Genomic DNA, 16,940 nt, shown 5'->3' with positions numbered 1-16,940 from the left:
TTTAGCCGACTTTTAGTCGCCTTTAAGGCACTGAGCGCGACTGAGGAGCGCGGCTGAGGAGCTCTGCTGTCCCCGCCGCAGGACCCCCGCCTGAGGCACCCTGAGGCGGGAACGGAGGACAGGAGGGTTTCCGCACGCGCGCGCAGCGTGCGTTGCCATGCCAACACGGCGGGGCGCGCGCCGGCCTCCACGGCGCCGGCCGGCAGCTGGCCCCGCCCGCGAGGCTCCCGCCGGACTACAGCTCCCAGCAGCCCCTGCGCCGCGCCGTGACTCGGCTGAGGCGACGGCGGCGCTGGGCGGGATGGAGTGAGGGGGTGAGCGGCGGAGAGAGCGTAGCCCACCGAGCCCCGACCCCCTCCCCCTTGCCTCTCCCTGGCCCGGGTCTATGCGGCCCCCCAGAGACCATGGGATCCAGGATCAAGTGAGTGCCCCTCGGAGCTCTCCAGCCCCGCTCGCAGGCCCTCAGGAAAGCGGGAGGGCTCTGGAGAGCGAGAAGGGGACTTCCCCGCCCTCCGTCCAGCTCCGTGTGAGGCCGCGCGGGCGAGACCCCGGCCCAGCCTGAAGGCCTCGGGGTAGGGCGAGGAAGAGGGGGAGAAAGAAAGGGGGAAAGTGCTTCTCACCCCGCCAAGCCAGCTGGCAGGCCGGGGAGGGAGGAGGCGGCGGGGCAGAGGGCCTCACTCCCCGGCTGCCCGGGCGGGGAGTCCCCACGCCCCCGGGGAGGAAGTCGCTTCCCGCCTTCAAACCCCACTCTGGGTTGTTGTCGCTCCAGTTCTCCCTATCTTCAGCGCTCCGTGTGGTAGCGGATAGGGGCAGGCTGTGAGGGCAGGTTGAGTGTTATCGGTGCAGGCCTTGAGGAGGACTGGGGCTGCTGGAGTGGGAAAGTCTTCGTGGCCAGCATCGGTGAACTCTGTTTTGGGGTGTGGTGGGTTGAGAGAGTTCAAAGCCTCCTTGCCTAGAGTGCGCCGAAGGAAAGATGGATAGTCTAGCTATGATATCTTGAAAGTGTTAGCAAGGGGATCTGGGGGGAGAAAAGTGGTCCAAGAGACTAATGTGTTGGGCCTATGGGTGCATGCCCTCAGTATTTTTTAATTTTCATAAAGCTGGGGGCTGATTTATTGGTAAGCCCTGTTAGTATGTTTGGTATTGTCACATTAATGATCTCAGTTTGTTCATGTGCCATTCCAGGCGAATTGAGTTCCTCGGAGACAGGTAGAGGTGTAATAAAGCTATCACCAAGCAGGGAGTGCTGACATCTTTGTGCATGGAAGGTGTGATAGAGTGGAGAGATCCAGTTAGATTTTATGCAGCAGTTTCAGTAGGTGCTGTTGAGCAATTGCTTTTCCTTCTTCAATACAGCATTCTTCAAGATTACACAGGGGTTTAACCTCTTGTTTAACTCGAATATGAGACTGGAGGAGACATAGTTTGTAGCGGCTTTAGTGTGATGACACATCTTCATGTTCGCAGGCCTACAGGCTGAATAGGCGTGTGTGTCTATCCAGTCAGGCGTTTTAGGAAAACATAAGTGGATAATGAGTGCTTGTAGTGATACCACTGAGATGATTGGTTGGTTCTGGAAAGCAACCTTCCTTCTTCAGGAGACACTGTGGGGATAACTTTTGCACTTTTCTGGTGTATGGGTTCTCAACTGTTGCTACAGTAAATGAAAGAGAAGCTAGTTAAACTCTTAGCTTACATTGAACTACAGGTAAAATCTGAAATGTGTTACTATTTTGACAGCAGAGCAGGCAGTGTCTGTAACTTGCACTTTCAGATCTTGGTAGTGGTCCCCATTGCTTGGGTTACTTCAAGATTGTGATCTGAAATGACATACCATGATGACCTTATCTTAAAGCTATTAAAAGGCTGATGCTCACTTAAAATGTAGTTTCTTTTGTGTACTTACTGAATCCACAAGCTATGTTTGCCGTTTTGGAGGTTTTGGTTGCTAATTTGACCTTTAATGGCTTTGCATATGCTTTGCTGAATGTGAATGTAATCACTCAGATGAGACACTTCAGCTGAAAACCTTCAGGTGGGTGTTAGTGAGGAGATGTAGCAGTTAGAAGTATTTGTTACAGCCAGTGGACTTCAGGAGTTTTGCTGTGTGAAGTCTTTCAGTGTGAACATGTCTTTGTCACCCGGAAAAAAACAGGTGATAACCCTACATAAACATTAGTTTTCATTCCTCTTGGACTTTGTGAGGAAACATTTTGACCAATGTGTGATTAAACAAGACTTTGTCTTGAGCAACAAGTAATAAATTGCCTTTTTGCACTTTGGACAGAACTTTGTGCCCATGTAGAGTAAGGACAATATTTCCAAACAATCTTGAAATGTAGAAAGAATGAGTGAGCCTATCTGAGTAAGAGGCTTTTCTGATCTGCTCTTCTGAGCTGGATGTTTAATACAGCAAAGGTTTTCAAGTTGATAAGTAGTCCCTTTATTGGGGCAGGGTGGAGCATGAATGAGAGAACTGTTTCATGATTGGGTATGCTCAGGTATGTCCCCTTTGGTGGTGTCACCAATATATGTTGCAGCCCTAGCAAAAATCCAGTAGTCAGATCTGTTGCTTGTTGCTGTTGATTGATAATTATGAGGGATATTAAACTCCTTGGCACATGATCACTTGCACACACTGTCTGCATGAAACCTGGACATATGTGTCAGTTAGATTTTTGATGGAGTTTTAGTAATGAGTCATTTGAATGAAAGATCACTTAGAGAAAATGATCAGTAGCTGCATCAGACTTGACGTGAAAGAAATCAAGAGATTGCCAGCAATCCTGTAAACTTTTGGCTTGTGTATAGCCGCAGGCGACAAAAAGGTAAATTGAGTGTTGGATGACACTGTTGGGTTAAGCTTCGTGTTGGAGCATGTCATATGGTATGTGCAAGGCACTCTGTGTCAGTGAGGTAATGTAAAATAGGCATGGAGTTAACCTGGCTGCTAGTGCTTCTTGGTAGCCTTCAGTACTCAAGATGTTATGAGAGAGAGAGGGAGGATTCTTTTTTAATATGTTAATATCAGTTTGTTCAACTGAGTTGCATTGCATCCTGAAATAATTTGACATGTTCCTTTCCAGAGGTGATTGTATTTCAGTGATGATAGAAGAGATCCTTCATGCTAGTCTGGGAATCCCTTCAGATATTTAACATGACGTTTGCTATATACTGAAATGTAATATTATCTACCAAGGGAATACCAGGCAGAATAACTTAAATGTATGGAAATGAATCACAGTTTGAGGTGCAGTTTCTGAATTGAATTAGCAGTTACAGCTTTCTGCTAATAATTTCTTTCTGCAAGAGTTGAGCAACAGAGTCTTGTTACGAGACAGCTAATTATCAGGCAGTGTCAGGCTCTTCTCTCATGCCTCAGCTTTTAAGTAGAATGATACTTTCTGTCATAAGTGCTATTGCATTTTCCTATTTGTAGATAAAAAATATTCCTGACAGTTGAAACAGGGTTTAGATATGTAAGGTATGTACTTGATACATACAACCTCAGAGAAGGACGTTGTATATTTTTATTCTGCAAAAGTCTCTTGCAGTTCAGTAACAACTAATAATTTAATTGTAAATGGTACATATCTTTATGTAAAATAGAAGTTCTTATGCATTGCTTTGATACTAAAGCTACTTCTACATCAAAGAGATTTTAAGTAATTATACACAAATTCATCACAAATGCATTTTCTCATAGAACTGCTTCCTAAATTTATATTTAGAAAAAAATCTGTATGTTCACTTGATGACTGACCACGGGTCTTTAAGTGATTATTGTGAGGAAAGAAAACTTTGTGTGTTTGTGTTTAAGGGTATAGTGCTGTGGATGATTTCTGTAGTTTGGGGTCTTAATACAATGCACAGGTGCTATTAGATGCAGGTTTGTTTAATAGTCAACAAAATGGACTGCAAAATACACATATTCCTATGCATGTTTATGCTATATTTGTGAACTGTATGAAGTCTCATAGTGACTTGTTACCTTAATTCCACTGCAAAGTTATAAAATACACAGAATTCAACAATGACTTCATTCTCATGCTGAGGTGTTGGCTTCTTGAATGCAGCCTTTAATACTAAGTTTCTGACTTGGCAAAGTTACTTTAATTTCACTGTTCACAGAAATAAGTGGAGGCTTGTCATGGAATATTAAAATACAAAATATGATGTCTTTTTGTCTGAAATTTTTGGTATACAGTATGTGCTCTTGCCAGCTGTGTTGTAGAGTGTTTTCACTAAAAAAATTGAACACAGACTCTAACATAATACTAAAAAGGTGTTTGTTATTTTATCCATTAGCTGTAAGAAGATTATAAAATTTATGAACTTTTAATTAAGCAAACAGGGTGCTAAAAATACAAACATAAACAAGGAGGGTAAGATAAGGCTGCACGGCAATATGCATGTAAGGAAAAACACATTTCTGGTGTTACATGGCTATCGTTTCATCCTCATCCTGTACCATGATTGTAGGAATGTAGCTGAGAGTCTCAATATTCAAAGCAGAATATATGCAGCAACTCTTAAGTAGCACAGACAGAATTATGCAAGTTTGTTTTATAATTAAAAATAATAGTTGATTTATTGATTTTTTGATTTCTCAGAACCTATGAGTATAGTTATCTGAAAAATGGATATTTAAATCAGCTGGGAACTGGTGGCAAATTAAATTAACGTTCATTGAATTGTGAACCATTGTTGCTCCTGAGAGATGCTCTGTAAAACTGCAGAGCATGATCCTGTGCTACTGAAACCAACAGTAGCTTTTCTCTCGTTTAAATAGGTGTGGGGTTTGGCTTAGAGCCACTTGAGTTCTGCTAAATGGGCCTGTGGCATGCTAAGAAATGTTTTATTTAAACCCTTTTGGTGTTAAAGTAGGGTTAAAAATAATTTTCTGAAGAGTAGGCTGAAGTCCTTGATGTGTTTATATATTTGGTTTGAGGTGCTGGGTAAGATGAGTTTTATTTTTTAAATGATTATTCAGGTAGGAATTCTAGCATGTATATATATATATATATGGGATTTGTCATAATTTTCATCCTTAGCTGTAAGGAGGCTAACAAAATTCACAAGTTAATTATACCTCAACCATTTTCTAATGTTAGATAGTTTACATTAACACCTAGGAGACAATATTATCACTGTGCAAGCAGCCATAAATTTAGAGCAGCAATTATGCAATTTTCATTTGTGGTTTTAACCAGAAAGTCTAAGAATAAAGTGTCACATGTTAAGACTTACAAAATCTTTATTTCAGGAACTAAACAATTACAGCCCAATGTGTGATTCTCTTTAATCTCATAAAAAATTTTGGAGTAGCTAAAATTGTTAGAGTCAGCAATTTGACTCAAAATATTCATCCTTATATAATCACCTGCTGCTTTTACATGCTCCTTACGAAATGTAATTCCAGAGTTTCACTTCTGGAGTTATATTAGTAAAAACTGGAACTGTACACTAAATGTTTTGTTGTTGTTTTCAAATCTCAAACTCATTAAGTTTTAGCATTATCATTTAACTTTTATTACGGGTGTATTTATAACTGTGTAGCAGAATAAGTCTCTTTTCTCCAGCTTCATTTACATTTTGTAGCTGAATTTGGTATAATTTTTGACTATCATACCTGTTTCCTTATTTCATGTGTATGTGGAAGCTCTCTGGATTTAAGATTCTGGAGTATCATGAGGTGAAACCTTGTGCATCTGCAGCATTCTTCAGCATGGCCTTTTTTTGACAAAGAGGTAGAAATATTTTGACAGGTATTAAAGGGTGGAGCTGTCTTCACCCTAAATACAGCGACTGAATTTTTCCAGTAATGTATGCATAAAATGACTTTGCATCCTCTTGACTGCAGCTTCCTTTTTCTCTTCTGTCCTGAGCAAATAGGTGTCATGAAACTGAACTCAAGGGTCACAGTAATGAAAATGTGAATCTGTGTTGTTTGTTCTGTGTTGGACAATGCAACTGTTTTCAGTTTGGTGAAAAGAGTATTCAGGATTCCTTTGTCTTTTAAATCCCTGTATTTAGCACATAAGTGATTTGTTTTCTTATTTGAAAGATAAGGTGAAATAAAAAGAACTTGCTTTTGCAAGTTGGTCGTGTAATCAAAATTACTGTTGTGGCTAAGAGCTGAAATAAGCGTTGTTTTTCTGTCTGAGTAGCATTCTGAAATATGATGTAAAAAGGCATGGGTTTATTTTTCTGGCAAAGCTTTGAACCATAGGCCTGTGATATTTTAGTGTCTAGAAATGCAGACGAGTCACAACAATGACCTAAAGGTTGTGTGTGCTTGATTTCTATTGTTCTTATCTGTCTTTCTCTGTAGAAGTTTGTTAGACACCCTGTTCATACCAACTCATCTGAGTTGTCAATATCTTGTTACAGACTAGTAAGGCAGAAAGATTTGATGTGAAATCATCACAGATGATAGGTTGAGAAATCTAGTTTATTGTGAGATATGCATTGTTAGAACCCTTTTTGACACTGTCGTTGAAAGTGCACTTGGAAAAAAAACTTAATGTGCTAAACCTTGGGGTTTTTTTCCTTTCAGACAAAATCCAGACACTACCTTTGAAGTGTACGCAGAAGTCACCTACTCAGGAATCAGTTGCGTTGGGAAAGGTATGGTTTTGCACTGTAATTCTATCTATTTATTGGCTAAAACTATTCTTAAGAACCATGGACTTTGAGATAATGAGGTATATTTAATACTGTGCTGTTCTAGCTTGTAAAGATCCCTTAATCACTGGTTCTGTGCGATCTTTTACATTTAGGTCTAATAAGGAGAAGTTCTTGTCTCCATCCCTGGTTGTGGGCAGTTTTACTGTTTTGCCTTTTTTATTTGTCTTTTAAAATAGAAATAACTCTTGGTTCATTAAGTTGAAAAAATAAATGTATTTCACACTTGTATTTGCTGCTCATATGAGAAATGGGTAGTTTTAAAACAAAAAATGCTCTCAAATTTCTTGTGCAGAATTTACATTTACTTCCTCTTTCTTACTTGCTACAGAAGTACTTTTATCTGTTCCCAGGATTCTTCTCTTGATCAAATGCTTTTATCTAGAAATAAGGCATGAATACAGCATATGATTTGGTTATCTGTTTTTACCAGACATTGTTATTAATCCATAATTATGCAAGTATTTTTTTGAATGTTATTTCTGGCAAGTATTCCTGTGTTTGTGCTAGAGAAGTCTCATAACTGCTGAAATCAACATGTAAATATACCTTTGAATTTTTGATGGTGCTTCTTTCCAAATCTGAGGAATTTGGTCAAATAAGCAGGACAACCAAAGGCTGAAACTTGTAATCCCAGAATTTAGTTTAAGATGATGTTTTGTGAGATCAGTCTCCAGAATGTTATGAAAAGGGGTGGAGTAAAAATTAAATCGTGATGATGCGTCAACAGATACTGAAGTAATATTTCTTTTATGAAGTTATCATGTGTATACTGTATATATGTATATCCAGTAGAAAGGATTTTTGTATTTTCTTGACTGAAAAGCCACTTGCTTCCTTTTATATCTGTATTTGTTACAATCAGCGAAAGTGAAATAGCTGCTACTCTTTACTGCCAAGGCCTCCATAGGAGCTGTAACTGGAATACAGTCTTGGCTTCTTCTACTGCTGTATGCCTTGAAGACTATTTGATGTAACTGCAGGAGCCCTTTTAATAACTAGTCTTTGTTTCTGCACATCTGACCTGGATTCTAGTGCCAGAAAATCCGAACAAATTTGACCATAAACATTACATTGTACAGTACTAGTGTCTGGGTATAATCTTCTCTTTGAAGTTTGTTTGCATCCCCCTGGAGGGATTAATTCCCTGCTGTGGGAAGGTGGGTTAAAAAGCACGGAAACTACTTTACAGGTTTTTAATTGGAGAATTTAGTATACATTTTGTTCTATAAACCAACTGATTTTGTGGGAGTTTCTTTTGGTTGTGATTTTAGGTTTGTTGTATGCACTTGTAGGTGCAAAATCATAAGAAAATTCTTTTAGTGAGTAAAAAATGTTCTAGTAATTGCTTTTACAACTCACATATTCTGAAGTTATTGATTCTCTGAATAATTTTTTAAAAGATTTTTCCCAACCAATTGTTATGTATTTAGGAACCACTCTTTATTTTCAGATTTGGGTATCCCCAGATACTCTGTCATATTCTAAATGAAAGCTGTGGTTTGGTTCTCCTCAGCATCAGCTGTCTTTAACAGCCATTCGGTATCCTGGGCAAAGGACCATTCTAGAAATACAAACCTAGAGACTTCCATGTGGTCTTTTCTAATTCTTGGTAGTAAACCAAGAATATATATCAACTTTTGGGCTGGTTTTTTTTTTTTTTTTTTCAGTCAGTGAATGTATGTAACACGGCAAGCAGCAGTTACTATTAAGAAAAGCAAAATTTATAAAAGGTGTATAAGGAGAAAATTATCAGGCATGTTTAAAAAAACCCCTATTTCTTCCCATGTAATGGATCCCAAAATTAATCAAGACAGCTGGTTTTGAAGTTTGTGTGCTGTTTATCACTTACAATGCTCTTAGTTCTTGTATCAGTCTTCTGGCATGGTTTTGAGGAGAATAAATTGCTCCAAAGCTGTGACAGCCCTAGTGTGGGAGATTGTGTGGCTTGTGGGATGGTAAAACATGCCTCTTGTTGTATTCAGAAGTTTGTGTAGCTGTGGTTGTTAAACCCCAGCCGACAGCTGAGCACCACGCAGCCACTCACTCCTCCCTGCTGGGATGGGGGAAGAATCAGAAGAGTAAAAGTATGAAAGTAGCAAAGGATGCTTTCCATGTGTCTGTTAAATATCAACAGAAATTAACATCTTTTGTTCACTTCATGTTGCTGTAAGAGGAGATACTGACTTGCGTTATTTACTATTTATAATTGTACGTTCAAGTAGTTTTATTGCCTCTGTAATAATCTTGTCTTATATGTTTATTTGGTTAATTACTTTTGAAATTAATGAAAGCAGCATTATCCATTGACTATCATATAGAATCATAGAATCATTTAGGTTGGAAAACTCCTTTAAGATCATCGAGTCCAACTGCTAACCCAGCACTGCCAAGTCCACCTCTAAACCATGTCCCTATGTACCACGTTTACATGCCTTTTAAACACCTCCAGGGATCGTGACTCCACCACTTCCCTGAACAGCCTGTTCTAATGCTTGATATAGAAGGCTCCCTTTTTCTTACCAAGATAGTGGACTGCAGAAGGTAAAAATCTGTTCTGGGCTTCAGGAAAGACTTCAGTAAACTGGAACAAGTTCAATGGAGAGCCACCAAGATGGTGAGTGAGCTAGAGCACTTGCACCGTGAGGAGAGGTTCAGAATGCTGGGCTTGTTTAACCTGGAGAAGACTTCAGGGAATCTGAAGAGCAGCCTTCCATACCTAGGAGGAATTCATCAAGATTAGATATCCAGGCTCCTTAAGGTAGTGCGTGGCAGGACAAGAGGCAATAACATAGATTGAATCAAGAGGTGTTTAAATTGAGTATCAGGAATGTGTTCATCATGAGGACAGTCAAGAATTGGACCATGTCACTCCCAGAGTTTGTGCAATCTCCATCCTTGGAGATTTTCAAGACCCAGCTGGATCACAGCCTGAACAACCTGATCTGACCTTATGTGTGGCCCTCCTTGAGCAGGAGGTTGGACTAGAGACCTCCCAGAGGTTCCTTCCAGCCTGAATTATCTGATGATCGTAAGATCTGATTCCTAGAAACAAAAGCTTCGGGAACATCTGGAGGATGTTTTGTGTTCTTAGTAAGGTATGAAGAGAAAAACTTCAGTGAAACCAAAGAAGTTGAAAAAGCAAACATTGTTTTATTCCAGTCCAGGCAGAATTCTTCCAAACCACAATGAAATGTGTGAACCGTGGAAGGAAATGATCCCTGGATCAGCCCAGCTGTGGTCTCTCTGTCCTTTCCCCTCTAGATTGTTTAGAAATAATGATCATCTGTGCACAGCATTGCTGATTTGTGTATTTCTCGCACACAAAGTCTTTGGTACATTATACAGTTCCAGCATTCAGTTGTATCTAAAAGCTGTGGTTTCTGCTTTTTCTCTGTTCTGTTCATAGATCTTCTTTGGGGACTTCGGATTTATTTCCTTTTTTTTTTTTTTACTGGGCCACTTTACATTAATGTGTATCTTTGTTTTGTGAACTGTGAAGCAAGATATCTGCAGCTGTGACCAGCAGCATTAAGATGAGCATTTGTTATTAAGAAGGGATTTCCTTGAGGAAAAAGACAATTGCCAAACCATTTTTTTTCACATTGTGATTGTGATTTCCTTGGAAGCTGGGAATTCCCCTTAGCTAACTGAATCTAAGTTAGTAGTGTGGTTGGTTTGTGGGTTTTTTTCCTTTAAAAGAATATTTGACTTCCTAAAATGGAATAAAAATAAAAAACAGCTTTCTTCAGTTTTTCCCACTTTTTTTTTTTTTTTGGGAGGGTGCTGTCTGGAATTCAGAATTTCTTCACTTGGTATTTCAGTGATGCTTTCATTCATGTTCTAATTTTCAGTTTCATCAAATAGCACTGTTCTCTTGTCCATATCCTCTTACAATAACATGTTGATGTGTTCTCACCAAACATCTAGGGCAGCAAAACTGAATAAAAAGAATGGAGTCTGCCTCTTTACAGTGACGGTACATAGAACTTATCTAGTGATAAATCTGTGGTGTGTGTGTCGAGTCTAAGTATGTCAAGCATAGGAACTTTGCAAGTCCAGTGTTTTTCACCAACTCCCACATACTTTGAGGAAGAGAGGAAAAAGCAGTCATGGTTTTATTTTAAAAATGGAATATTGTTGTAGGGAAAATATTGACTAAAACTTAAGAGTGTTCTCTGATTGTTTCAGGTGAGTGCTGGGTAATGACTGTGACTCAGAGGAAAAGGTGCAGTTCCAAGGTTAATGCAGAAACCTGGCAAATAGGCTGATTTAGGCTAAATAGTTTTAACAGGTGCCTTTTGTGCAGTGGTATAACTGGATGGCATAAGTTGCTAACTGTACACATGGGCATGACTAAGTTAACTCTTAGAGTATGGCTATTTCAGCTTTGGCTTTCAACCACTCCAGGTGAATAGAAAGATTGTTAGGACTTAAAAAAAAAAGGATTACTAGGACAAATTCCAATTCACATATAGGACTTTAATGTTCTATAGCCTATGTGGTGGGTTTGTGTCTTTGCTGTTATGGATTTTAGTGCTGTGTAGTTCTTGCAGTAGAAGTTCTAGCTTTCCTGGTCACTTTGATACAAGGAGGCCATCTGCCAGTCCAGGTGTATTGCTTTTAAAAAACCACAGCCAAACAAAAAACTTTAGAGATTTTAGAGGTTTCAGTGATAGAGTTTGACCTTCAGGAATTTAATAGAGTAGAGCCTCAAAAATCACAGATAGAGGGGAATAATAATATAGTTTATTGCCCAGAAGATACCACTTATATAGTCTAGACGTAATCTATAATTGCATTAGTTTTGCCTTTCTGCTGTGATGCTTAAATAACTTCATGTAAAGGAAAGGAAAATGCATTTTATGAGATTGTCCTAATGGAGGGTTTGGGTATTTATCGTGGCATCTCGTAGTAGTAAAACGTCACAGAAATTGAGGTAGTGAATTACAAAGAACTTGTACTGTTTCTTGTACAAGTTAAAATTGCTTCAATTAGCTTAAGCACCTGTAGAAATTCAGTCCTATACTACCGACATGCTGTACGCTTTCAAGTGGAGTGCATTGGAACTGCATTTTCTGTTTTTAAACCTCAGTTGAAAGACTTTGGTTTTTTGAGAAGTAGACTCCTTGCAATTTCAGTTTAAATACCTATATAAAGAAAGTGAAAGCATACTATTTAACAAATACTTCTTTTAACTTTCAAAACACTTTATGGTCTTAAAGCTGCTGCAGATCACTTATCAGAAGTATGATGTGATCAATTCAAGGATCTTGCTGGACCTAAGCCAAAGATCCTCTCTTGTTAGATGGGCCTGCAAGGAGAATTGTAGTCTTAACTGTCAAACTGTTCATGTAGAAAAAGAGAATTTGTTAGTCTAAAGTAACCGATCAAAATAGACTCTGAAGTATGAACATTTGAAAGTAAATGCTCACAGAGTAAGACACCCCCTTACACCCTTGTCTGGGAGGACGTAGCATGCTTTTGTATAGGGCTTTTGTGTTCTCGCCAAAGCAGACAGTATAGAAGTATGTCAAATCTGTAGCTTTACCATGTAGTGTGCCAAAAGGCCTTTCTCTCCAAGGACCTCATCTTTCATCTTTTTGTGAGTGTAGCATAAATTCTTGCTGTGTGTTCAAGGAAAAAGCTAAAATGGTTTAGCACAGCTAAAGGATTTCTTTCTTTCTTTTTTTTTTTTTTCTTTTTTTTTTTTTAAAAAACCCATGGTAAGTTAGAAGCCTACATGCAGTAGCATGGACAAAGTGTAAGTGTATTAGAGTTTAACAAATGTTCACTGGATTAGGAAATGAAATGTAGTTTATACTACTTCTTTTATGACAGGATTTAAAAGGTCTTGCTGTAAGACTCACCATGTGCTTCTTTCTTTTCTCCAAAACATATCACTAAGTTGAAAAGGGAGATGAATCTTAGAAGGAAACTATTAACTCTGAGGTAGTTTATCATTGTTTGAGAGAAAGGATGAGATTTGCATTTGAATTGGCTCTGAGAGTAGCATGTACTACTAATCTTGTTCCTACTAGAAGCTTGTGAGTAGTTTTAAGTACTTCCTTCTTTACTTTTCATGTTCTAGCCTTGTGTTGCAATAGTTCTTCCCCTTCCTCCCCCCTTCCCAGTACATCACAAATGTTATAACTTAAACTAATCGAAGTCCTTAACTCTACTGGAGAAGTCGTGATGTGCCCTAAAATTATTCTACAGTTGTCACTGTGGTTTCAATGATAGGACTTCGACAGGTAGAGAGAGCTAGTGGGTTTCTTTCTCTGCAGAACAGACACATTGCTATTCCTTATCGTTACCTTTTTGTAATAGGTTATATGCAGCACCTCCCATCCAGATGAAGTGTTTTCTTGAACAAAAGCAAAGTTACTGGAGTAGGATTAAGTTCCAAATTGGTCATTAAGAAGTCTGTAAATCTTTCCTGTGCACCTCTCAGAGTAACCTTTATTATTTTATGGTGAAAACATTTTCTTGGTTGAAGTTTGCTGTTCTGTATCGAGGAGTAGATAACATACTGAAGATTTAGGAATAACAAAGGAAGTGTGAAACTCAGATCGATTTCCATTAAATAAAGTTTTCTGTTGAACATGTGCTGTAATTGAAGTATGTCAAGTTTTCCTGTCCCATCTTTACAGTATTGTGTTGCTCCCATGAACTTCCTATAGCAGGAGTGAAAAAGTAACCAAATCTAACAGTATTTGGGATAGTTAGTATCTGGAATTTCCAGTTCTCCTAAGCTGCTGCTTTGTTTCTCTATTTCCATTTGATTGCTTTTCTTCTACATACAAACAAGATGGAAGATTTTCAAAAAGAACTTACTGGGACTGCAGTGCCCAGATCAAGGAAGTAGCGTGGGCTGAAGTGTGTCCTTTGAAGACAGTTGACAGCTTGGCTTTTACAGTATAAATGAAACCTTTAAATCAGTTTGAAGAGAAACTCACTTTGTGAAAAGATTCTAGAATTTGTCATGTTCCAAGTAATCACAAATTTTATCTAATGCATTTTCAGGTGTGTTATTAGCTGATGATACTGGATTTAATAAAACCCCCAAATGTTAATATCAAGTATAATTGAATGTCCTTCAATTTTTACAAGTTATTTTGTGGGAAGAGATCTGTTTGTTCTTTTTGCTTCATGCTTTAACCACTTCTGTCTACAGTCTAATCTGCACTATATTGCTACTGCTGGCACTGTTGAACTAGACAGAAAAATTCAGCACAGAAAGTCTCACTCACAAGACTTTAAACTCTTTTGTTGATTTATATTTTTTTAAAGGAGCTTGACATCTTCATCAAGTTCACAGTGGGCCTGCTTTGTTTGCTTTCTCTTGAATGCTTGATAAGATTTTTTTCTTCTATTGTTTTGTGCAGCAAGGACAGAACTTGCCATGGCTGAGGTGGTTTTTTTGTAAATCCACAATATGGTCATTGTCTGCTGCTGAATAATTGTGACTGCTTTTTGTACAACCAGAACTAAGGCTTTGGCTGTGAACAGATTCCTTCTTAGCGTGAAAAGAGACTAATCCATGTAAATACAGCCCCAAAATAAAGCTTTACAGAAAAAGGGAAAGGCTGCTAAGCAGGAGGGCAGAGGTCAGCAATTTAACCTTTAACCTAACAAATAAGAAGCATGAAAGTTCCCGAATTGGTTTACAAAGGCAAGCTCCTGTGATCTGTCAGTTTTTCTTTTCATGATAGAGTTGGGTGAGAAAACTGACTGACAGCTAGTGCCTTTTTAACTGCAGGTTGAAATTAACTGCTAAACTGAAACTTTTTTAGGGTGCTTTTTTAGTGGTTTTAACGAATTACTTTCATTCATCAGCTGTACTTAAAATTTTCCTTCAGTTTACAGAGCAGTTTGAGTGGTGGCTCTTTTAAAGAGTTCTTGAGAGACTCAATTTAGATACCAAATACTGAAACATTTAATATTTCAGCATTTGAATCATTTAAGAATTTGATGAAGCACTTGTTGTGATTAACTCTCCATTAATGTGCTCCTTTAAGAGTAGGCCTGTTATTCCAAGAACTGCAAACAGATTGTACTTTGAATAGGGTCAAAAAGTTATTAAAGGGGGTGTGTGTGTGACTGACTTTATTTAAGGGAGTAGTTTTAACTTTAGTTCATTCTCAGTCACAAGAATTTCCAAGGTGGTTTGTTTTGATTGTCTTTATTTAATCACAACAGGTAATTTCATTAATGAGTGTTAACTTTTGCTTACAGCTTAATGCATCTGCAGTCAGCTGTTAATCGAGAGAGAGACATTTCTGTAAAGAACTTTTAATTAGGGTGTCATTCAGATGACAAAGAAACAAAGTAGTAATGACTTTAAAGTAGACTCCTGTAGGTTAAGAATAGTGGTTTTGGGGGGTTTTGTAAGCAGTGTTCTAGAAATGACTGACAGTTGGTCCATCCACAGTTCTACTGATACTCCGTATTAGTGTTTCTGTTGGAGTTTAGAAATTGTGTCTGTGTTCAGGCTGTTAACATTCAGGTTGGTAATTCTACCTAGAGCACTACATTAAGTTTGATGTGCAAGCAAAGCAAATTTAGTAAAGCAAAAGATGACCTAGATCTATTTTTATTGCTGGTTCTTTTTGTAGTGGTAGCTCCTTGCAAGAAGAGAATGTAAACTCTAATTCAAAAAGAGACCTATCAGAATGCCCGAGGCAGTATTGGTTTGCTTCTCTTTGGTGTGATATTTTATTGTCATGAACAAAAAGAGACATTGTCAGGGTTTCTTGTGGGTTTTTGTTGTTGGTTTTGGTTTTTCTTGGGTGCTATTTGTTGGTTTTTTTGGTTCATTATCTGTGAGCAAGGTGTATCTCCTGCTCTCCACTGGATTCTGTCTTTGGATAGAGTGGTGAGGGAATGCTTCTGAACCCTGACGGAGGAGTAGAGAGGTTTTTGGCCTTGCTGAAACTACCAGGTTTTGGTAAACTGTCAAAATTCCAGATGCTAACAGATTGTTGGCTCTTGGGATGATGATTTGTATGTCTTTTTTTTTAAGATGGAAACAGCTTTTGATAGATTTTTTAAATAGGATTTATTTGATGGAAGAGTGGGGTAGAAACCAAGGAAGTTGATCTGCAATATTAAGGAGGATAACCTTGGATGGAGGGGTGGGAACAAAATGCTGGCTGTGATAATCAGTTATCTGGAATGGGTTAAAGTCTGGATAGTTCATTTGCTTACCCTTCTTTGGGGAGTAAAAAAAATCCCAGCAACAAAAAAAACTTAGAAAAAACCAAAGCCCACCAAACAACCAGAACCTCAAAACACCCAATATTTAAAGTTGATTGTGGTTTTTGTAAACTCTTTCATGTCTGGCTGTTGGTGAATGTTTTCTAATTGATCAACTAACAAGTAAAATCAAGTGATGTATACTCTTGAATAAGAGTCAAATAATACAAGGCTGTATCGAAGCACCCTGTAGAACATCATAATTTGGGTGGAAAACACCAGTTAAAGATGAGGAGCAGGAATTAAGGGTCCTATTTACTGTGCCAAAAACATGTGGTCTGCCCCAGACTTGGTCAACTATTACAGTATATACACATAGGGGAGGAATGGGGGGAAAAGAACCCCAGAACTTCCAGTGAGGGCCTTTAAGGTTGTATCTTGGATACTGTAACCAAAGGAATTTTCACACTTAGAATTTGTGCTAGGGTTTGAAATGGTGGTAAAATGAAATATGCTCACAGCTCCCATTGCATTCTACTGGGATTAACTGAATCCCATCTTTAGTTTCTTTGAAAGGTCATTTACATTGAAACTACATGAGTGTAAATAGTGGTAACATTACCTTTTAAAAAATTGATTCTTACATTATTTTGTCTCTTAAGTAGATAATTACTCTTCCCTTACGTGTAGTTGACTGTAAGATACTTTTGAGATCTTCTGTTCCAAAGATTGTAAAAGCGGATCATCAGTCTGTGGAAAAACACCTATCGAAAACAATTAATAGACTCAAATCCATTGGTAAGATGTGAAGACAAAGCAGCTGATGTAAGTATCTCAGTGTAGGTGGACAGTAGAATCACACTTTCGACTTTTCATATTTGTAAACTTCCTATATAACTTAATGTTATTTAAATCATGTGGTTTATCTTTTTGAAGTATTGTACTAAGACAGTGCAAGTAAGTAGGGAAAGATACCAAGAAAAGAGAAACAGCTCAGAACTGAAATTAGCTTATGCTGTCTGTTCAGTAGGAAAGAGATGGTAGAACAGAACTGG

General features: G+C 38.5%; 1 protein-coding gene across 6 annotated transcripts in view; it reads left to right on the top strand.

Moving 5' to 3' along the window:
* The first annotated feature begins 247 nt into the window (after positions 1–247).
* DENND1A (DENN domain containing 1A) overlaps positions 248–16,940 on the top strand; it is a 190,619-nt gene continuing 173,926 nt past the window's right edge. For 3 of the 6 annotated variants that reach the window (XM_061352576.1, XM_061352579.1, XM_061352577.1), the window contains exons 1-2: positions 249–421; positions 6,560–6,630. In XM_061352576.1, the coding sequence (XP_061208560.1) occupies positions 405–421; positions 6,560–6,630 (88 nt within the window). In that variant the 5' untranslated portion in view covers positions 249–404. Of the gene's footprint in view, positions 422–6,559; positions 6,631–16,940 lie in introns of all 6 variants that reach the window. The other 3 variants (XM_061352575.1, XM_061352574.1, XM_061352580.1) reach the window with 2 other exon arrangements.

This window comes from Neopsephotus bourkii, unplaced genomic scaffold (assembly GCF_033783945.1).
Source record: "Neopsephotus bourkii isolate Nb327-2 ecotype Australia unplaced genomic scaffold, CSIRO-AGI_Nbou_v1 NB_659, whole genome shotgun sequence".
Lineage (NCBI taxonomy): Eukaryota > Metazoa > Chordata > Aves > Psittaciformes > Psittacidae > Neopsephotus > Neopsephotus bourkii.
This window is presented reverse-complemented; position numbering and strand designations above follow the sequence as displayed.